Below are 23302 nucleotides of genomic sequence, written 5' to 3'. Positions count from 1 at the left end.
TTTTAATTTATTAGGGTTGCATGTGGAATTATTGGAAAAGTGGTTGGGAACGCTATGGGTATTCAGTCTTCTTTTAATATTGTATAGATGTTCTGCAATCCTTACTTTTAAAGTACGCTGAGTCCTTCCTATATACTGAACACCTCACTGACATTCCAACATGTAAACAACCCCTTCCATATTGCAACTAATATGCTGTTTTATATTAAATGATTTCCCATTTGAATTTGATTTAAATGTAGTAATGGCTTTGGTCTGAGAAATATTCAAATCTCTACACGCCTTGCAGTTTAAACAATGATAAAAACCATTGGAGCCAAGAGTTGATAATCTGGCCTTTTGTAGTGGAATATAGCTATTGGTAAGTATCTTTTTCAAATTTTCAGCCTTCCTGTAAACGATGTTTGGTTTACTAGGTATTAGATCTTTTACTTCTTGATCCAGTTTTAAAACCGGCCAATGTTTCCGGATGATCTTCTCAATATCTCCAGAATTGCTATTATATTGGGTAATAAATGGGATCTCTGGAGCTTTTTTCACCTTCTCATATTGATATGATAACATATCTGTCCATTTCTCTCCATTTTTTTCCACATTATCCAATGCTAAATTCACTGATTGGGCGTCATATCTTCTTTCCAAAAATGTTTTTCTTAAATCTTCACTTTGTTTCTCGAATATTTTATGGTCAGTGCAATTTCTTTTTAATCATCTAAACTGACCTGACGGTATATTTTGAACCCAGTGTCGATGATGGTTGCTTGTAGCTAAAAGGAGATTATTCGTGCTGACTTCTTTAATATAATTTTTAGATTTGACTTCATTATTTTCTATATAAATGGTAAGGTCTAGAAAATTTACTGAAAGGGAGCTAGTTTCGACTGTAAATTCCATATTGACAGTATTCTTATTGATATATGAAATAAATTCCAAAAGGCAATCATTCGTTCCTTCCCAAACAAAGATTACGTCATCTATATAACGATACCAATGGATGACATTGTGCTTAAAGGGATTATTAGTCCATATGCAGTCATTTTCCCATTTTGCCACAAATAAGTTGGCATAACTCGGTGCGAAACGCGTCCCCATCGCAGTTCCTGATATTTGTTTATAAAATTTACCATTATACCAAAAATAGTTGTGCTGTAAAATTAATTCCATACTGCTCATAATGAAGTTAATCTGCTCATTTTCTAGGTCAGTCTCATTACACAAAAAATGGTAAGAATGTGGACATCCATCTGCATGTTTGAAGCATGTGTATAGAGACTTGACATCGCAGGTACCTAGAATATATGTATCTTTCCATTCTATTTTATTCAAAATCTGAAGAATCGACGTAGTATCTTTTAAGTGACTCCTTTGTTTTGTCACTAATTTTTGCAAGAACACATCTACATACCCTGAGAGGTTTGCTATGATTGAATTGATCCCTGACACAATAGGGAGACCCGGAGGATTTGTAATGCTCTTATGTACCTTTGGTAGATGATAAAAAAACGGAATATTGGGATTTTGGTTATATAAATACTCAAATTCTTTTTTGGATAGAATTCCAATACTTAAACCTTCTTCCAACAGATCTACTAATTCTTTTTGATACTGTTCCGTGGGATCTCGTGTTAATTCCTGATAAGTGTCTTGATCTGCCAGTATTCTTTCCAATTCTTCTATGTATTTTATTTTGTCCAAAATGACAATGCCACCGCCTTTATCGACGGGTTTGATAATTATATCTTGATCTTTTAGTTCTTTTAAAGCTAAACGTTCTTTCATAGATAGATTTTGTTTTATCTTCAATTTTTCTGGAAGATTTTCTAGATCTTTTTCTACAAGTCTCTGGAATGTTTAGTCTGATCACATACCTGTTTAGTTAGGTCACATACCTGTTTAGTTAGGTCACATATCTGTTTAGTCTGGTCACATACCTGTTTAGTCTGGTCACTTACCTGTTTAGTTTGGTCACATACCTGTTTAAGTTGCAGATGTGCATATGTGACAGGTACTTTTTAGAGCTGTAGACTAGATGGAGGATAATCATACATGCGCCTTTGCTTTATGCAAGTCCAAAACCAAAAAAAAGTGCAGCTATTCCCTAACAGGAGTTTTTCTATCCACAGGTTTAAAGATAGTTACTCGTCGGAGTCTGAAGAATCAAAGAATGAAGAGCAGACTCATATGGATCATTCAAAATACATCCCCTAAACAAAGGGCAGTACAGGAAACAAGGTATCCAGAGGGGAACCTCGTCCAAGATTTTGTAAACTTCACAGTAACTCTTCCAGGGAAAGTTACGTGGCCAAAAGAACGCACTTATGTACAGTGCAAAACATGTCGGTGTTGGAAAAAGTATTATGATATGACTGTTTATTATTATGGGTGCTTCTACTTAGTTGGAACTACAATATATTCATTGAATGAGGTGTGGATTTTATAAAAGTGAATAATTAGCAATTTGGTGGTTAAATGTTACAATCATTTTAATAATACTTCATTCATTAGCTTTAGGGCTATATTTTGTTAAGTTGCAGTGGTCTATTTGCATTTCTGATTGGCCAGTTGGACTACTGCAAAAAAGAAGAGTCGTATTGGATTTACTAAAAGGTAAATGATAGATGTGGGTCTGTTTGCATTTAATTACATTTTATATATAAAATGTGACTTTCTCATTTATTATAACAGTGGCAAGGCACTTTATTATATTGTATATATGGCACTTCATTACATTGGTACGTCTGACATTCACCTGATGTGGAAATACTTCTATGTTTTGAGTTGGACATATTTTGAAATATGTGCGACTCCTTACATAAGTCTGCATTTTTTCTAACAAGTTTTACATGCATACATTATGGGCACAAAATGTGTCAAACTCGTCAATGGAGGCACTGAATGTATTAAATGGTTTCAAATGAGTAAACTTGGTCAAATAAACATCATACCTCCCAATAGCCAGGCAAATCCTGACATTGGACCACAAATGGTAGTAGTGTAATATAGGGATTGGAATCTGGATTGGCATAATGGGGCATGTTTGGGTTGCTTGGGTAGTTGTTGCTGTTTTTCTTTGCACTTGAACTTGAAGGTGAGGACAGTTTATTTTAATTTTTTTTTACTATAAATATTAAGTAAACAGGTGGGCAAAGCTTATCTAGCACACACAAGCTTATGTACCTACATCATAGTTGCCTACTCTCCCTGAATGTCTGGGAGACTCCCGAATTTTTGGGAGTTCTCCTGGACTCCCGAGAAACCAGGCAAACCTCCCAGATCCAGCTAGCTCCATTGGTGGATGGGGCGGGGCTAAATGTGTCATTGTGGCCCCGCCCCTGCTTGCAATTGGTCGAAAATGGCAAAGATTGACAGGGGTGGGGCCTAACAATGCTTTCAGGGTGACCACACCCCCTCGACAGACCCCCTCCCAGATAGCTTATTTGAAAAGTCGGCAAGTATGACCTACATATTTACATTTATATACATGAGTGGGATCTGTTGTTATCGTTTCACACTTCTTAAGTAGTATCAAAGAGTGCATAAAACCACTACTTTACGTGGATATATGACAAACGTGTATTACTGAGCTGCATAATATACATACAACTGGAATGTTTATTTACCAAATATGCCCACCATACTCTTTAATTTCTATGCAGCAGGTTGCCATTTTAGTATCAAGGTACTTCCCTAATACATCAGACACACATTGAGAGACAGTTTGCAGAAATGTACTATGTGGTATTGGGGGATTCATGCACAGGGCCAGGGCCAGTGATCTCACTGCAATTACTGTATTCTCAGCTTATTGACCTGTTGCAGATCAGGACACTGACCTAAATATGTGGGATGAACTTCTGTTGTCTGTAATGGCGTTGGAAGGTAATACTTTTCAACATAGTAGAGGTAGAATATCAGGTTAAAACTGTTCTGTAAGGCGTGGCCTGGCAGCTATTGCAGTTAGCTGCATGCATGCAGAGCTCTGTTGTGCGGATACCAAAAACCCTACTACAGACGGTACCCTCGGTCCAGTTCTGTCCTCCTCAGCAGCAGTCCACTCCTGGAACCCCCTGGGCAGCTTATGGCACCAACTATTCAAAGACCGGAGCTGCTGGCACGCCTCAGCCCAGCTCCCTGAGATCACTTTGTGCCACTCCCACTGGTCGCATTTACTGGACCTTACACAACTTACCTCTACACCGGTGAGTCTCCTCACGACTACAGATACCCGGCACCTACTCCTCCAGCCAGAAGTGACTTCATCTGGGACACCTGCCGTCACAGTTCACCGGACCCCTCCCTCCAGCTGCCAGCTGCTTTACTAATTGGAGGTGAGTGTGTCACCCGAGCGACACCATTGCAGGGCTACCTCTCACACAGAGACACCAGCTGCCCTCAGCCCTACCTCTGCTCCACGTGACAGCAGAAGTGGACCCTGTTAGCGTGTACCTCCTCACCCCACAGCTCCCAACACCACGCACAGCATCACTACAGCCTTCACTCACCCTCAGGCTTCTCCATCTCAGTTTTTCACCCTGGTAGCCATTAAACTTATAGGATGACTAATAGAGAGACTCCATAACATCTAGTACCTAGTGATCTAGGGCTCTATGCATCAATTGACTGCGGTACAACTAAATATGCTTCGCTGCACATCGCATTGGTGCATATTTATGCACCGTTGAGATACACCATGCCGGGGCTACTCTGGGAGCCCTGGCAAAGTATTTTCCTGTTTACCGACAGCTTAGCGCTGCCAGTGACAGGAGGAAGTGCTGTGCGCTTCCACAGTACCGAGTTCTGCAAAGTCGAAGAGGCTTCAGCAGAATCCCATAGGAAATGACAGAGGATGCCATCATGAGATGGCGTTATCTGTCAGTGCAATACAAAGCTTATCAAAGCTTCATGCATTGCAGAACATCGCAGACCCCATACTAATCTATGGGGACTGCGATGCTGAACAGTATTTGCCTAAACGGAGGAGATTTCACAGAAATCTCCATCAGGCAGTTAATACATAGCAACTTCACTTAAAAGATGCAGAAACAGTAGTTTCCGCATCTTTTAAGTGTCAAAAATGCTTGATGCATAGACCCCCTAGAGTTTCTATTCACTTCTAATGATATCCCCCCAGTACCGTAGTCACCAGATGTCTCAGACAAAAGAAACCAGTTCAGCAAGATATGTTCTTGAGAAAGGAAAAGCTTCCCACAGAGACTGCCTCTCAACATGAGCATATACGTTTTTCTCTGCCCCACACAACACCCACTCATATATAGACATGATCTTGACTAACAAATCAGCAACCTCCGTCCTTCACACATTCGACATCCTTCCCAACTCCTGGATCTTATTGCTACAGGTATGTGACCGCAGGTAGTTGGTATCTGCATGATGTCACTGCTAATCAAGATACACATAACATTCAGCCTCACCTCAGTTTCATTTGCCTTAGACCAGCTACCAATCTAGAAAATGTTCACAAACAATTACTCTTTGTAAACTTCTTATACAATGCCTTCTAAATCCTACAAACAGCTCTGGGCTTCTGAGCCTCAGATGCAATTACATGTGACGCAGTTTGTAACAGTGTGGCTATGCAAAGGGGGTTATGCTTGTTTAACCTACAGGCACACACATTGATAAAATAAATTGAATGCAGAAGACATGGATATAATGAAAAAAACTCATAGGCCTGAATTTGAAAAAATGAGGTATCAAAATGTAGTATGGACCTTTACAACCTTTATGTTAATATTGAAGGCTATCAGAACTCTGAAGATTATCAATGTAGAAGAGGATAACAATGATGGTGGGAGTTGTTTTAAATGAGAAAAAAAGTAATAAGGCAGTTAGTAACGAGATTTTTTTACACATCAAGGAATACTGTCCGTTAGGCAAATAAGTGCAGCAAAAAAAGGAAAAGAGGTGGAGTAATCCCTTGGGCACTAGGCACTATTAAGATTTTAAGGATGAGGGAAGATTAGTCCCCACAGAGTAGGACAGTACTAACCTATGCCTCTGTCTCAAATTGGTTGCAATACTGTCAAAATGCTCAATATGTGGTGTAGTGCAGTATTTGGTAGGTTACTCACACATGCAGCGGACAATGAGCAGACCAGTTCTGGAAACCTGGAGGGTTCTTTAAACAAGCATCAAAAGCCCTGAAAGTGATTCCCCTCAGTATCAGCTGGAAACTAGAACAATGATGAGGAAACAGGATAAGCAACAGACATCGGGAACAACTATGGATTCTCCCTGGCACTCTGGGCTGAACCTGGACTCCCTCTGTTCCTTCTCACTAGATATGAACTCCCTTAATCGCTCTGGCAGCTTGTACAGGACCCTTGGCAGCTTACTTTCTAATAGTGACATACTTCTCTTAGAGATTATCAGTTTCCTCTATTAGTCTGCAAGCTAGCGTTAGCAATCTGGCAGCTCTTCTGGATAGATTGGCAACTTTTGTACTAAACTGGCAATCCTCTCTGTAGGGCTGGCAGCTTTCTCTGTTAAATGTGCAGCTTGCTCTTTGAGACTTGCAGTTCTGTCTAAGGGATGGGTGGTCATTCTCATCTCCCACAGTCTATATTCAGTAAAGTCCCTCAGCTTCTCCGTCTTGATCTGTATCACTTTCTCCCACAATACTCTCAATCTGGTGTACTTCTCTAGCAATCTAAATAGCTGTAGCTGCACAAAGAGAGATTCATAAATGGTGAGCTTCACAGGAAAAGTCTTGCAGCTGTGCATGGGCAGATTTTATGCGAGGGGAAGGCATTGGAAGATCAATGGTGGAGTGCAGATGGCATCTGAGAGAGTAGTTATCGGTGTTGGAAATATTGGTGTGACAAAAGTTATAGAGGGACTTGTAGACAAGGCTCAGTATTTTGAATTTTATTCTTTCAATTTTATGTCTCCTCAGAATTGTGACCATTTTTCAATATTAACTGCACTGTACAGTTCCCTTTATTTTGCATATATACATTGTAGTCATGGTATACATTTATGATATATAAACAATGCATCTGATGGTCCCAAGGATGCCCCTGAGGAGGCAGATTTGGTATTGGCAAATCCAGTTGAGCAAAGTTGGTGCTGGAGACATCACTATGTACATTTGAGTTGCGTGGTCTGTGATTGTCTTGAACAGTGTCATGTATTCAAACCTTGTTATGGTTATGTTATTGGAGTGTGGCAGAAAACTTTTAACTGAACACTTCACTATGTCATTGTTATACTTAAAGCCTACTCGATTAACAACAAACAACTGGGAACAGTATGAACATTGAATCGGAGAACTGATAAAGTGAACTGCGGGGACAAGGAGGATTGATTCTCCTACCTGTCTGTTAGGGATATATTATATATCTAATATTCAATTGACAAGCTGTATACCCAGTAGTCAGATTTGGTGAGTGACTGTTGTTACTGCTGTATATGACTAATTCTCAATAAAGGATTGTAAAACTATAAAAATTTCTCTGGTGTATTTAAATCGGTAACTCTGTATTTTTAACAGGAGGTTTATAGAAGCTTGCATGTGATATGAATTGAAAATGAAAAAAGAAATAATGAAAATAGGCAAATTGTATGCTTTCACAGTCAGCTGCAAATTACAGTAGTAATTTCTTGAATGTGACACTAATCACATGACACCAATCACTATTATAGCCCTAGGGGTAAATGTATCTAGCTGAGAGTTTTCCGGCGGGTTTGAAAAACCAATCATCTAATCTAGCTGTCATTTATTTATTACATTCTAAAAAAATGAAAGCTAGAATCTGATTGGTTGCTATAGGCAACATCTCCACTTTTCAAACCTGTTGGAAAACTCTCGGCTTGATACATTTACGCCAACTCTTACATACAGCACCCTATGAAAACTTTGCCTGTTCTAACATATTTGGACATATGCAGGGCCTGATTTACTTCACTGGAATGTGAAAACTTTGGTCTCCTTAGCCACAACCCACACACATTGATGCTCCACAGCCTTGATGGCCCTGTCACAGAGCAGAATGTATTGACACAATCAGAGGCGGAACTAGCGAGCTGTGGGCCCCGATGCAGGGAGGAACGAACCAGGGCCCACAGCTCACTAGTTCTCTGTGCAGCGGGTCCCATTATCTCTATGGGCCCCGGTGTACCCCACCTGCTGCACCAATGGTAGTTCCATCACTAGACACTATCCATACTAATCATTGTCTCTTCAGTTAAAGCGCACCTCTCAAGTATTCATCCCCACACATGAAATATTGAACATTTATTCAGTCAGTTAAACGTAATCCATCAGTACATTTTACTTTGCTGATTAAAACAAAAAAGATTGACACATCCATTGAGCAGAGAAAATGCTGCCTTTTACCTTCCAAATATTTCCCTAAATAATTTCAATTTCAGGTACACCAAAATGATTGCAAATTATTAGCAAATATCAGCATGAAGGGTTCAGCTTTACATATGTATGAGAAACCTAGTCTAGTTTGGTCTTCACAATACACGGAAATACTTAATACAAAGATCAATAGAGTGCTCATTTGAAAGCAATTTCAAAGGATTTCAAGTTAATCATTCCACAGAGCAGCTCATTATATCACCAGCAATCTGTCAAGAGCAGACAACAGTATGACAACTTGTGCTTGTGCACAGTGGTCAAAGTGGTAATTTAGAAGTGGTGGAATGGAAAATGTAAGTGAATAATATGATAGTTTTACAATGAAGGCAGTAGGAGAAGTTTCACTGTGGCATACAACCCTATACCGGCCCACTTCCACCATTGCTTGTGCCAACACAGACTGTCCACTTGCAGAGAGATCAGTTTTAGTTTAGTTTAGCCTCATTAGTTTAGGGTAGGTTCTGGTCCGCATGTGAAGAACTATAGAAGCAGCATCACTAGAACAGTAAGAAGAGGTCGGAAGATGTTCAGGCTGTATTCCATGGGAACAAAATGCAAATATTGCGCCACCGCATACTTGCCTACTCTCCCAGAATATTTGAGAGACGCCAAACTTCCATGAGTCCTCCAGACTCCTGGGAGAGTAGGCCATCCTCGTAGATCACGCATCACTTTCAAAAGTGTTCAGGATAGGGCCTTGGTGACACAATTCGATGCACATTACGTCTTCATTACCCCGCTCCCTAGAGAGCAGGCCATGATGCAAATGGAGTTGTCATGACCACTGCACTTGTCTTGTAAAAATTTGGGGGAGAGCTCCAAAATGTAGGCAAGTATGCCTCACAGAGCCGCCATGTAAATTGCATTACCCAGCAGTCCCTTCTTCTGTCTGATAAACTCTTTTTCATGTTGTTTGCAGGGTTTAAGTCCTGCAAACCTCTCTATTGCTATTAGCTTCCGCACTCCTCTCAATGGCTAATACTTGATACTTCCGTTCCAGCTGGCTACTAGGCAGCAGGAATACTCCTTCCTGTTATTGGTGGTCACATGACCGCAATTGGAGCAATAGGCTGTGGGGAGCTCGCTCCTAATGGAGTACTCTGTTTGACTTCCATTAGTTTAACTGTCAGGGAGTGTTTAGCCTCTCTGCTGGTGATAGCATCTGCTGTGTACAAGACTGCTTTTCTTGTATACAGTTCCATTTTTGATCTATTGTTGTCTGACATATTACCATGTCTCTGGAATTACCTGTCTGCTGTGCGTTAGCGGACATCTTTGCTCACTACCTACCCTGACCTTTGGCTTGTCTTTGGATATACTTGCTCACTCCCTGATTTGACTCTTGCCATATCTCTGGTTATTCTCTTGTGCACCATCAGTTGACCTGTTCCTCAGTCTGTCAGTATGCTCTCTTCTCTATAACACTTTGTACTGGCACTTAAGAAAACTCCCTACTACTTTGAGCACAAGTTCTGGGGCATCTGAGTACCTGAATAGGTGAATATTGAATATATTGCAATCTACAGGAAAGGTTGCTTGCTATAGGTGAATACCTCTTATGCACTTTGTTAGTTCTAGAAATTTGTCTAGAGTCCAGCAGGAGCCCTAATATTTTTCTAGTGGGGGAGGTATGCAAAAACCCATCAAACGTCACACAATTAAAGCAGTTTTGTGTGGGTAAGTGGACCAAAATTTCTTCCACTCAATGTACTATAACTTTTCAGGATGTGCACTTACTTTCTCTGATTATTGTAAGTTTGAATGAAAGGACAGAAACGCATCTCAGTGTTATTCCTTGACTGGTGTTAACCATAATTAAATATTGGGACATTTGTAAATTCTACTAAATTAAAAGTCTGCCCCCATATAGATTGCTCACCATGGTGATGGCACATAACTATTGACATGGGCCGAGTAGCGGTAGCTCCTGCTACAGTGCTGGAAGCTGAAGGGATCCAGGTAGCTGCTCCCATTATTGGTCTGGGCCCTGCTATCGTCAGCCATCTCTTCTGAGCACTGAACTCATGGGAGAACATCATGGTGTCCACATCAGCAGGGAGATTAATATACTGCCAAAAGCTCAGGGCACTTGAATCTCCAGAATGCCATGTAGCATTCTATGGTTCCAAAATAAAATTCTGCTCAGATGTGAAGGGTACTCCGATGTTCCCAAGCTCTCTGGGCAGGTAAAGCAGAGTGGCACAAAATAGAGGAGCTGGGTAAGGTAAATAAGGGGCAGGCTGTCCTTTTTGCATTAAAACCTTAAATACCCCTTCTAAAATTTATTTTTTAAAATAAAAATTATTTAGTAAAAAACTAGGCATGTATGTGAACCAAAATAGATAGAATAAATTAAGTTTTATTACTATGATGGAAAACATCTGAAAAATGAAATACTAAATATACATCTCATAATTTAAATCTTTTCAATTGTCTTCCAATTAATCAGAAATATTTAAATTAAATAAACGCGTGTGAGCTTTGCAGTTATTAAACATATTAAGGCTTATTTACTAACATTGTTCAAAGGTACTAATTTGCCTGTAAAATGCTAGCAACCAATCAGCAATTAGTTTTCAACTGTCATGTGCAAACTAGACAATGAAAGCAAATGTCTGATTAGCTGCCATGTTTTAGTGCAGATTTGTACATTTGAGTAACGCGAGTAAATAAGTTTGTATAGACTTGTGTTGTCTATCTACTTACAGTATGTTCTGAGATGAGTCAGTAACAGTCAGTATTTTATTGCTGCCGAGTTAGATGTACGTCATATTCTATTCAAACATTGTAACATGAGGTGAAGATCTCTATGCAGGCTTTATGAGCTAACTACAGCAACAAATAAATAAAAAGAATGTTTTGCATTAGAGAACCACAAACAATTCTGACATTTTGTGCAATTCAGTCCTTTCCATGCTAATAGAGTGTCTTAAATGTAATAACTGCTGTGGATAGCCAAAGATATATGTTGATTGGAGGTCTGTGTTGTCCTAAATGGGTTAATCTCAATCTCTTGGTTCATTTCCCAGATTGAGGATTATTACACAGTATCTACCAAGTGCCGTTTTGGTGAATGAGCTTGAGGCTGGCTCTGTGTAAGCGGAACTTCCTCTTTTGGGACAATCCTTTGTAAATCTTTACGTTTGGACCTTGAAAATAAGAAAATTTAGCATTAGGAAGAGAGTTACTCTACAGACTGATTTCAGGGTAGCAACAGAGACAGAGGTGGCCCCTCCAGCTTTTAGTGCTGAATTCATTAGCACTGTGGCTATAATATATTAAATCAGGGCCATCTATTCACATTACTTAACTGTCATTTTCATTTAGAATACTGCAGGAAAGAAGATTTAGATTAAATTTAATTTATGAAGTGGTAAACAGCAGATGTGAGGGTATTTTATATCATATATTATTTTATATGGCATATGCGACTTGTGCATTTATTAACAACTCTGTAAAGGCACTATTTTCTCTTGCGTATATGACAATCCAGTTTATCACTATATTTTGCACAAATTGGGTTAAGAAACTTTTGCATTTAATACTGACGCTTCCAGACTGCATCCATACAAATCATTAGTCGTATAAATGCCTGATGCAGTATTATTTCAGTTTTTGGGGCTATATTTACTAAACTGCAGGTTTGAAAAAAATGGAGATGTTGCCTATAGCAACTTGTCCACTCTCTTGGAATGTCCAGGAGACTCCTGAATTCTGGGTAGGTCTCACAGACTCCTGGGAGAGCAGGCAATTCTCCGGCAACCTGCCCATCAGGAGCCTATAGGACGTGATTTGCGGCCAACCGCGTCATTTTGATCCCGTCCTGTGAGAAAATGTCGCAGGGCGGGGCCAAAATGACACTATACACCCTGCCCCGCTCCCTTCCACCACATATCCCCTATGGGATCTCCCGGAGAGCAACAAAAATATGGCAACAATAGTTTATAGTAATGTGATAACAATCGCAATCCCTTTACTTAGAGGTTCTAATGGGCTTTGCAAATTTTCAATGGGAAGGGACACGAAGGCCGGGGAAAGATCTGAAGATCTCTCTCCTGTGATGCTCTCAGCATAGGATAGAACAACTAATGCCATCTTAAGATGGCATTTGCTGTCCGTGTAGAGCTTTCAGAGCTTGATAAAGAGGGTATTTTCGCAGTACCCATAGACACTTATGGGGACTATTTTTGTTGTTGCTATTGATTGCAAACACATGTTCTAGCATGCATAGTTACACAGCCGAACGCTGCTGCTGCGTGCACTCGTGTTTGGCACGCCCTTACTGTACATTGACTAAGTGCATATGCCCTGTGCTCTCACTGTTCCGCCCTGATATTGTAGGATGTTTAAATGGTCCATTGAGCTTGAAAAAGAATTGGACGTTGCTGCTTTATCTGGTGTATGCTCCAGTTTTGAGCATGCGATCTTGTGCAAAATATGGCACTTATCAGAATTTTCACTCCTCAATAATCAGGCCCTCTGTGTTGTTCCTGTATAGATGTTAACATCAGATCTGGCCATTTGTAATCCAACACTCTACTACTCTGTAGTACACAGTTGCACAGGGAGAATCAGTGTAGTAGTAGACAAGCTGCAGCAAGATATCTATCTACACTGGGAATCTACTGCACTTGTAGGGCCTGAGTCATTACGGAGAGCAAAGAATAAAAAGGAGTAAATTTGCACCTTGGCAAAACCATGTAGCATTGGAGGGGGAGATAAATTTAAAATGTGGGGACAGATTTATAGTTTGGGTAGGGCATGTCCTAGATCAACTTTACATTTCAGTGTAAAAACAAAGCTATCAAGTATTTGTGTGCTACATGAAAAAGCAGACAGTATTTTCCTTATATACAAAATAAAAAACTAATTTGCACACCTTGCATAGTTGCATTGTAACATGGTTTGTCCAGGAGCAAATTTACTCCTTTTTTTTGCTTTGCCTACCTCAATGGCCCGTAATGTCTCATCCAGTTCCAAAGTATCAGAACTGTACTTTATGACATGAAATCCACATCGGGATTAGAATGGCACTGCAGCACTGTGCTCCCTGTTCATCCAATTGTTGTAGCAGTGCCTGAAATCCTATTCTCACATGCTCCACAAGCACAGCACCTGCTTGTACAGCGTGTGTGTCACTTCCAAGGCAGTGGGTAGAAGAAGTGCGGGTAGAACATACCGCTCCTCTTCAAGCACGGACTACTACAAAACACTTACCACTTGCTTCATTACCAACAACTGTAACTTGCCTAATTTAAAAATGAATGTACAGTGATGCACATTTTTATAGAATGTGACTTACAAAAAGTCACCTTTACTCTATTTTTGTTTATCATTTTTATAGACTAAACCACAAAGACTTTACCTGGCTTCCACTTCTTCTATAGTATCTGGCAATTGTTGGTTGCAGGTTTCATCTAGAAATACTGCTGCAGTCCCAGATAATATTGCTGCCACTCCATAAATCGCAGGGGGAAAGATTGGGGATATTTCTGACAGCATCAATATCAATGGAGCAACCATGGACCCCATTCGAGCTTTCATTGCAACGACTCCCATCCCACTCTGTCTGCATGAGAGAAGGGAGGCGTTTTATTAGTCACAGTTGTACAGCCTACGTTATCAAAGACTGTTACTTGCCATATATAAAGTCCTCCAATATGTTGGTTACCAAACTCTGAACTTACCTGACCACAGTTGGAAAAAGCTCACTAGAAAACAGATAAACACAGCAAAATGATGAGGCCAGACAGCCCTTGCCAAGCACAGCCATCACTATTCGCACGATTTTCAGCTCTGAAAGAAAGCAATGGGGACAGTTGATTTAAAATAATCTACTTCTATAATAACCCCAACCATAGTGAATCTTAATTTCGGTAAAATCCCATTGCCTTAATGATAGAAGACATTCGAATGTTGTTAAATAACATGGCTGAAATGCCTTCAATCAGACAAATACCTCTATTGTTTCACTTGCACTAGATAGAGAGAGCTAATTGATGATTGGCTGCTATGGTTTTATATATAGTGACAAGCTTAGATAGCTTGGCACCTGCAAATCCAGCCCCATGAATAGCACTGGGGCTCTTCCTGGTGCCGCTTGGGCATTGTGTGCCAGGGTAATATGGAAAAATCCTGTGAAGCCTGAGCAGTCATTAAGTGCTTGTGCATGTTGGTGCTTGCAGAAATAGAAGTGCCTGCATACCCATGACTGCTAGAGCATGCTGGTGCTTGTGGAATTACAAGCGCGACCCTGGCAGGCAGGTCCCACTGGAACATGTCGTTCCACAAAAGTACCCAATAATAAAAAAAAAAGAATACAAACACTGAGGGCCTGATGCTGAGCTGGACGTATGTTGGGCGTAATTTCCGCTTATGGGGCAGATTTAATTCCCCGCATTGTTGCGAAGAAATAACGCGGGTGCGCATAATTACCATTATTATAGTAAAATGTCTGTGAATATTATCTCACAGCTCTATGGGCAGCGAGATAAACTTAACAGAGATTTTCTGGAAAGTCCCGCGGCCGCGTTGCTTTTCGGGACAACGTGGGGAATTGAATCTGCCCCCTAGAGTTGAATTCACAATCAGCCAATCATAAGCGGCTAGCTAGTTCTGGCGACCACAATCATCATAAGCGTCTATTTGCACAAACACTCTAGGTGTAAATATACAGCTCATGATAGGGATATTTACGTCTCTGTGGTGGTCCGCCTCCACCACATTTGCATGAACACTCCATCACTGTACTCGGCCTATGTTAGACCGCTCCTTCCCTTCCCCATTCCACCTCTTCAGTTTCAAGTGTTAGATGCATGCAAATCTGCATGTGGGCATATGTGTGTGAACGGGCGTACGTCCAACTTGGCATCAGACCCTGAATTTTTTAGTATTTAATGATAAAAAATACCCCTCAAAATCCCTTGTTTACTTCTTTATTAGTCTCCTCGCCCTATGCCGTGTAGTTCCTTCACATCCGCATGACAGATAAGCTTCGTTTTTTCAAAGTAAAGTGTAACAATAACTTTGCCTGAGCACTGAGCTCTGATAAACTCACCTTGAGATATAAATGCATTACACAGCAAAGCTACTCCAGCCAGGATCAGAGATGCAGACTGTGTCACTCGGCGCCCAACATAGCTCATTAGAATAGCACCTGCCAGCTTAGCAGGTATATCGATGGCTCCAAAGACAAATTGCAGCAGGAAAATACTGATTCCAAAATTCTGCAGATCCATGCCAAGACCATAAAATGCAAAACTAGTGGAGAACCTAGAACAGACACAGATCTATTAAACTAATGTTCTACAAGCCCTGGAATTATTTCTATGTGCCATGTCCACAAAAGTTACTATTCTGCCTAATATACATGCAGATATTATTGGGCAACATATTCTCTCTCCAACGATTATTAAACTTTAATCCCCGACATCCTTTTCTAATCTGCATACTAGGACCTACAGTTCAACTGTTGAAGAATCACAGCTTGTCCATGTCTACAAAAGAGAATCCTAATTTCTTACAAATTAAAATAATTATTAGTGGACAAAGTGGAAATTTCCTGGTATGGCTATTCCATATACTGACCACCAAATGTGGATAGGAACTGTGGAATACAGAGTTTTGTGGCCGCAGAGGAATATCTACAAAAAAGGTTACTTACCAGACCAACATAAGACAGACTGTAATCCTGCGCATTTGTGGAGTGCGGAAAAGGTCCAGGGGTGAATGTGAATGCTGTATACTGTTCAACTCAGATTGCATGTGAGAGATAAGTACCTATAAAGTGAGACTATTATCATAATCATTTATTTATAAACAGTCACAGCACCATTTAATTGGGAGGATTACATATAGTCCCACGCAGGCAATTGCAAGCAAACTATAGCGGGCACTCTTCTAGAGCTTACTATTAAAAGGTTAGGCAAATTATTCAAGGACTGGTTGGATTGGGTAGAGAAAAAAATGTCCCCAATAGGTATTTTAAATGTGGCCACACATGGTTATTTTAATACCAACACCATCCACTATCATATCACATTACAATTCTTTCTTTTTATTGTTAAATATTCTGTCTATGTAATTGTATGTTGCTCTTAATGTTGTGATGTTATAGCTATATAGTGATTTGCTTAAAATAAGGCAAAGAACAAACCTGTCCGACTTGTATCCTAAAGATTCAGGACTGGTGAGGGGAGGAGTCGGGATTGGAGAGGGGGTGGGGTCAGGAATGGAGAGGGGGAAGAGTCGGTAATCGATAAACTGCCACCCCCCACCCCCATTTCCCTAAAAGAAAAGTCTAGATCCGCTTTTGGTCTCTGAACGCTTACATTGTATATATTCAACTGCGCACTAGGTAAGCGCAAAAACTGTGACCATTAAGAAACAGTCTGACGCTGCTGCTTTAGATATTTTTGCATAATGTAACCAAACAAACAGCAAAAAACAAACAAACAGCAAAAAAAAAAATCAGACATAAGCAGAAATATTGGTAGTGAAATTTTACCTTTTCAGAAAGTTTTTCTCCTTCCTCTTTCTTTCCATTTATCCTAGCGACTCTTTTCAGATCTTTCAGAGCCTGATGAGACCGACCTTTTACTATAAGCCAACGGGCAGATTCTGGCACGCCCCTGTAGGCACACAAACCACGTAGTTATTCTTCTGAGGCAGACTAACTGTGGCTCTCCCACTATTGAGGGAGGAATAGAGTAAGAACAGCTGGAGACACAGATAATGCTGGTCTGGTCAACAGACTCACATTTATTGAATCCTGCATCTTACCATGATGTCAAAAAGAAGAAGTAGTATGGTGCAGACACCGAAAACTGCAGCCATCGCCAGTCTCGAATCCCATATGCAAGCCCGGCTAGTAGAAGTTGTCCTAAGGTAAAACTGTAGGCAAACATTGTGCCAACCACGGTGCGTCCATTGGGTGGCATCCATTCCAACGCTACACGGAAAATAAAAGTATTTTGATACAGCATAAAAAAAGAGAACATTTCTGAATAGGAATTAAGTTCCTGGCTTATTTACACACAAATACAATTATGCAATGTAGGCATTTTATGTTTAAGAACAGTTGATAGATGGGAGAATAGTTATTTATATTTCCATTATGATTTTACAGCACGTCATAATATGTTGGTGATATCTAAGCAATGGATAATAATAATAGTAATTCTGGCATACAAGCACACAAACAGGTTATTTGGAATCAGGATGGTTTGAGAGCCAGAAGGATGTGATAATTCATTTATTTTTTTTTACGTAAAATCCCCCGGTGCATGCCCCAAACCGTGCCAAACGCAACTAAATGCAGCAATTATCACTGCGTCTACGTGCGCAAAGGGCACTTACCACAGCCTACAATTTCTGGGAGTGAACGAGGAGGGAAAGGGGCGTTCGCCCATAGTCAATGTACAGTAAGGGCGCGCCAAACTTCAGCGCAGACATCCATGTCCAAATCAAGCTTTGGGCATTGCAAATTTCACTTGTTTTTCTGCCGTATCTCTTGCTCAAGCTACAGGCTAGTCTAAGCCCTGAGTACTAGTAATGACAGTCTAGTACCCACATCATAACATGTGCAATGAGGAGCAACTGTAAACATGTATTTTATGTACAGTAAATATTAAAATCATCCTAATTAAAGTATTTCATGGAAAAAAATATATTAAAAAAATATTTTTTTGTTCTGATTTGTCATTAATGCTTATATTATTAACAGGTAACATTAATTCAATAGTTTTTTTGGTTTTTTTTGTGTTCTCTTGTCAATGTATATTCCACATAGGCATTGGACCAGGGGAGTGCTGGCAAATTTTAGCCTGGGGCGCAAAACTAGACTCAGCAGCCAATTAGGAACATTTTGAAGGGAAACAATGCAGGTGGCCCTGTGACCCAGCCCAAGGTAGTTCATTATGGAACCGGCCCAGGGGGCAGATGCCCCCCCAGCCCAGCCTGCAGCTGCATTGGACGTATCCTGCAGTGTGTTATCTAGTAGAGCAGAGCGCACCTACACCCAAACTCATCAGCGCAGTATCTTCAGATCCGTTCCTTGTTGAATTCGGCAGTATGCAGAGCTGATTTACATGTGTTTTTAAGCAAACACTGAGTATGCATGCCTTGATGTATCGGGCCCAGTTTGATTCCTAAAACTATATGAAAGGTCTGGGACAGCAGTTCCAGACAGAAATAATAGCTGCATAGTTACTCAGTGAGATGGTGTTCAGAGTAATCCCAGAGAAGGCTATCCCGCAGAGACACCGGAAGGTACAGTAAGTCACAAAGCTAGGCAGGAAAGCAACACATGTTCCAGAGACTGCCATCATGAGATACGAGCCAATAAGGATAATTTTACGACCAAACCTAATAAAAACAAAGACATGCATCTATTTAATCAACATAGTATAGAAAGCAATATGATCAAAAGTTCAAAACAATCTCTTTGGGGTATATTTACTAAACTGCGGGTTTGAAAAAGTGGAGATGTTGCCTATAGCAACCAATCAGATTCTAGCTGTCATTTTGTAGAATGTACTACATAAATAACTAGAATCTGATTGGTTGCTATAGACAATATCTCCACTTTTTCAAACCTGCAGTTTAGTAAATATACCCCCTTGTCTCTTCCAAAGTCTCACATAAGGTTTTGCGATTTTTTTCAGATATACTTTTGTCATCTATATTTCTATTTTTTCTGTATATTTTCTCCAAAACAACTTTTACTGTTAAAAGTAGCTAACATTTACATTTGAATAGTAGTATTTCTACACAAGAGTACACGACTGAACAATATATTTGCAATATTGACTATTTTTGTTAGAGGATTACCTGTCAGACAAACTCCCAAGCACGACAGCTCCAACCAACACCCCTGCCATGTAGATTGACTGAGCTACCTGTCTCATTGTGCGCTGGTTACAGACCAAATCCCACTGCAACAGAGACAAAAAAATTCTTACACCCTGTTTTTCAATCCAATAGAGTACAATATAAATTAAACATGGTTAATTTCTGATATAAAGTGTATGTTATTTATTAAGTAATGAGTTATAAAACTTGCAGATGAATGTTTTTTTTGCAAATTGCTGTCAAGTTGTCAACCCTGAAAGTCCTTTTAAAAACTCTTTCAGAATGTGATTGTAATTCCAACATAAATGAAAAGTTCTGGGAATAGAAGAACTGTACCCAGAACTAACAAAAATCATCTAACACTCACTTCAGCTTAATTGTCAGAACTAGACGTGACATTATCACGTCTGACATTTTCAGTGAGGAGGGGCAGGTGTAGAGAGCAGAAAACAAGTCTAAACAAAGAAAGCAGAAGAAAAATTCATAGAAAGGTAAGTAAAGGAACGGAGGGGCACAGTGTGATGATGAAGAGGCAGTGTGATCAGGGGCAGGCTGACCTGGGGGGAAGGGGGCATCTGCCCCCCGGACCGGTCCCATAGTGGGCTACCTTGGGCTGGGTCACAGGTCACCTACACCATGTGACAACAGGGAAACTGTTGAAGGGGAAACTGTGATGGAAGAGCAAAAGCGTAATGGAGGACACAGTGTGATGTTGAAGAAGCACAGTATGATAATGAAGGGGCACAGTGTGATAAGGGTGCACAGTGTGATGATGAAGGGGCACAGTGTGATAAGGGTGCACAGTGTGATAATGAAGGGGCACAGTGTGATAAGGGTGCACAGTGTGATGATGAAGGGGCACAGTGTGATAAGGGTGCACAGTGTGATAATGAAGGGGCACAGTGTGATAAGGGTGCACAGTGTGATAATGAAGGGGCACAGTGTGATAAGGGTGCACAGTGTGATAATGAAGGGGCACAGTGTGATAAGGGTGCACAGTGTGATAATGAAGGGGCACAGTGTGATAAGGGTGCACAGTGTGATGATGAAGGGGCACAGTGTGATAAGGGTGCACAGTGTGATGATGAAGGGGCACAGTGTGATAAGGGTGCACAGTGTGATGATGAAGGGGCACAGTGTGATAAGGGTGCACAGTGTGATAATGAAGGGGCACAGTGTGATAAGGGTGCACAGTGTGATGATGAAGGGGCACAGTGTGATAAGGGTGCACAGTGTGATAATGAAGGGGCACAGTGTGATAAGGGTGCACAGTGTGATGATGAAGGGGCACAGTGTGATAAGGGTGCACAGTGTGATGATGAAGAGGCACAGTGTGATAAGGGTGCACAGTGTGATGATGAAGGGGCACAGTGTGATAAGGGTGCACAGTGTGATAAGGGTGCACAGTGTGATAATGAAGGGGCACAGTGTGATAAGGGTGCACAGTGTGATAATGAAGGGGCACAGTGTGATAAGGGTGCACAGTGTGATAATGAAGGGGCACAGTGTGATAAGGGTGCACAGTGTGATAATGAAGGGGCACAGTGTGATAAGGGTGCACAGTGTGATGATGAAGGGGCACAGTGTGATAAGGGTGCACAGTGTGATGATGAAGAGGCACAGTGTGATAAGGGTGCACAGTGTGATGATGAAGGGGCACAGTGTGATAAGGGTGCACAGTGTGATAAGGGTGCACAGTGTGATAATGAAGGGGCACAGTGTGATAAGGGTGCACAGTGTGATGATGAAGGGGCACAGTGTGATAAGGGTGCACAGTGTGATGATGAAGGGGCACAGTGTGATAAGGGTGCACAGTGTGATAATGAAGGGGCACAGTGTGATAAGGGTGCACAGTGTGATAATGAAGGGGCACAGTGTGATAAGGGTGCACAGTGTGATGATGAAGAGGCACAGTGTGATAAGGGTGCACAGTGTGATGATGAAGGGGCACAGTGTGATAAGGGTGCACAGTGTGATAATGAAGGGGCACAGTGTGATAAGGGTGCACAGTGTGATAAGGGTGCACAGTGTGATAATGAAGGGGCACAGTGTGATAAGGGTGCACAGTGTGATGATGAAGGGGCACAGTGTGATAAGGGTGCACAGTGTGATAATGAAGGGGCACAGTGTGATAAGGGTGCACAGTGTGATAATGAAGGGGCACAGTGTGATAAGGGTGCACAGTGTGATAATGAAGGGGCACAGTGTGATAAGGGTGCACAGTGTGATAATGAAGGGGCACAGTGTGATAAGGGTGCACAGTGTGATGTTGAAGAGGCACAGTGTAATAATGAAGGGGCACAGTCTGATAATCGGTGCACAGTATGATGATGAAGGGGCACAGTTTGATATGGGGGCAATGTGTGATAAGGGTGCAAAGTGATAAAGGGGCACAGTGTGATGATGAAGGGGCACAGTGTGGTAAAGGGGCACAGTGTGATGTTGACGGGGCACAGTGTGATAAGGGGGCACAGTGTTATAAAGGGGCACAGTGTGATAAAGGGGCACAGTGTGATAAAGGGGCACAGTGTGAAGATGAAGGGGGAAAAGTGTGATGGAGTGGGCATAATTTGATGAATGAAAAGATTGTGATGTTGGAGAAGACATTTCCCTCTATTTTACCTTTTATTTATTTATTTTGGCCTAGGGGTGCCTTAAAAAAAATACTGAGACACTAAGGGTGCCTCAAACTAAAAAGTTTTGGAACCTTGGGGGAGGGAGAGGGGTGGACAGTTGCATCCAGGACTCCTAAAACCTAAGTGACAAGATCTTCTTGCCCACTCTTACAATTTCTATAATCCTATGAGCTTATGGAGACATTGAGATTGACACTGATCGAGTGTCCTTGATAGTATTGTATATAATGGTCATATTTTCATCACTCTAACTGAGCTGTGAAACCATTATATTTTTTTGTAGCTTTAATTTAAAAAATTAAATTGATATACTGGCTAAAAGCGCTACAACTTCTACTAACGGTTCCGTTATCAGAATAATATATTTTCTTAATACTGACATTCCTATGGTATACTGGGTGAGAGACTTTTTTTTGGAAAGGAATCAATATCTTCCTGGACAGAAGTTTGGCAAGATCTTCAGGTACGCCCAAGTCTGAATCAGGCCCAGAGTGTTATTATAAGATCTATTCATATTACTAATATACGTTTTGTAAGAAACAGTGCTGGAGCATCACAAGCCATAATTATTTTACTTCTTTTATTTTTTAAGTTACACCAATAAGCAAATCAATAGAGTCAATTTATCTTGTTTATAATCGAAACAAAAAAAACCTCAGGTTGGCAAAACAAGAAAAGAAAAGCAGCAAAAGAAGAGGCCATCAAAAACCAAGCTGGATCACTTTATAATTATATTAAAAAATCAAAGCTTGCAAGTGAGTACTCCCAAGAAGAAGAAAACCAACCAGGTACTTCTACAGAATATCACAAAAGATAACTTGGTAACAGGAGTAGAAATGAGAGCATACGGACACACAAAGTAATATTAATACTTATGAGGCAGAAAAATCATTGTTACTATCATCAAATGCAATGCGATACCATTATCAACAAATTGCACAATCTGGATATAAGAAGTCAAGGCTTTGATAATGGTGCCAACATTAAAGGTAAAAAGATTGGCTTTCAGAAGTTAATATTAGCCAAAAACCCATGCGCTTTCAATGTACTATGTTCTACCCATAGCCTTAATTAGGTAGTTAATGATGCTGCCAAAGTTAATCATAAGACAATTAGTTTTTTTGGAACAGTTCAAGAAATATTCAAGTTTTTCTCAGTATCAGTGAAGAGATAGGGCCTTTTAAAAAACATATTTTTTCCCTTGCATTAAAACCAGTCTCAGAAACTCAGTGGGAAAGTCGCATTGATGCTCTGCAAACTCTTAGGCACCAAACAGGGGAAATATATGTTTCTTAAAATGCACATAGGGGAAGCTCTTTTCGTATAAACCAGTGAAAGCTTAACATAATAATAATTTGGTGTCCGTGTCTTTATTGGTTATTAACTCTTGAATAAAATGTTATTTATTAAACCCTAATAAAAGGAA

The 23302-nt window shown here is 40.5% G+C and overlaps 2 protein-coding genes across 2 annotated transcripts in view; one reads left to right on the top strand and one right to left on the bottom strand.

Moving 5' to 3' along the window:
* Window positions 1-2811, top strand: part of LOC142103641 (solute carrier family 22 member 20-like) — a 35265-nt gene extending 32454 nt beyond the window's left edge. The window contains exon 10 of the mRNA XM_075187748.1: window positions 2124-2811. Coding sequence (XP_075043849.1) covers window positions 2124-2208 — 85 coding nt within the window. The 3' untranslated portion in view covers window positions 2209-2811. The remainder of the gene's footprint in view (window positions 1-2123) is intronic.
* Window positions 2812-14072: 11261 nt separating this feature from the next.
* The window catches only part of LOC142103640 (solute carrier family 22 member 20-like), a 28738-nt gene continuing 19508 nt past the window's right edge, over window positions 14073-23302 (bottom strand). The window contains exons 2-8 of the mRNA XM_075187747.1: window positions 19220-19323; window positions 18600-18754; window positions 17171-17339; window positions 16896-17019; window positions 16053-16168; window positions 15447-15661; window positions 14073-14185 (exon numbers count right to left, since the gene is read on the bottom strand). Of these exons, the coding sequence (XP_075043848.1) occupies window positions 14073-14185; window positions 15447-15661; window positions 16053-16168; window positions 16896-17019; window positions 17171-17339; window positions 18600-18754; window positions 19220-19323 (996 nt within the window). The remainder of the gene's footprint in view (window positions 14186-15446; window positions 15662-16052; window positions 16169-16895; window positions 17020-17170; window positions 17340-18599; window positions 18755-19219; window positions 19324-23302) is intronic.

The sequence above is a fragment of the Mixophyes fleayi genome, chromosome 10 (genome assembly GCF_038048845.1).
Source record: "Mixophyes fleayi isolate aMixFle1 chromosome 10, aMixFle1.hap1, whole genome shotgun sequence".
Classification (NCBI taxonomy): domain Eukaryota; kingdom Metazoa; phylum Chordata; class Amphibia; order Anura; family Limnodynastidae; genus Mixophyes; species Mixophyes fleayi.
The sequence above is the reverse complement of the archived record's forward strand: the minus strand, read 5'-3'. Positions and strand labels throughout refer to the sequence as shown.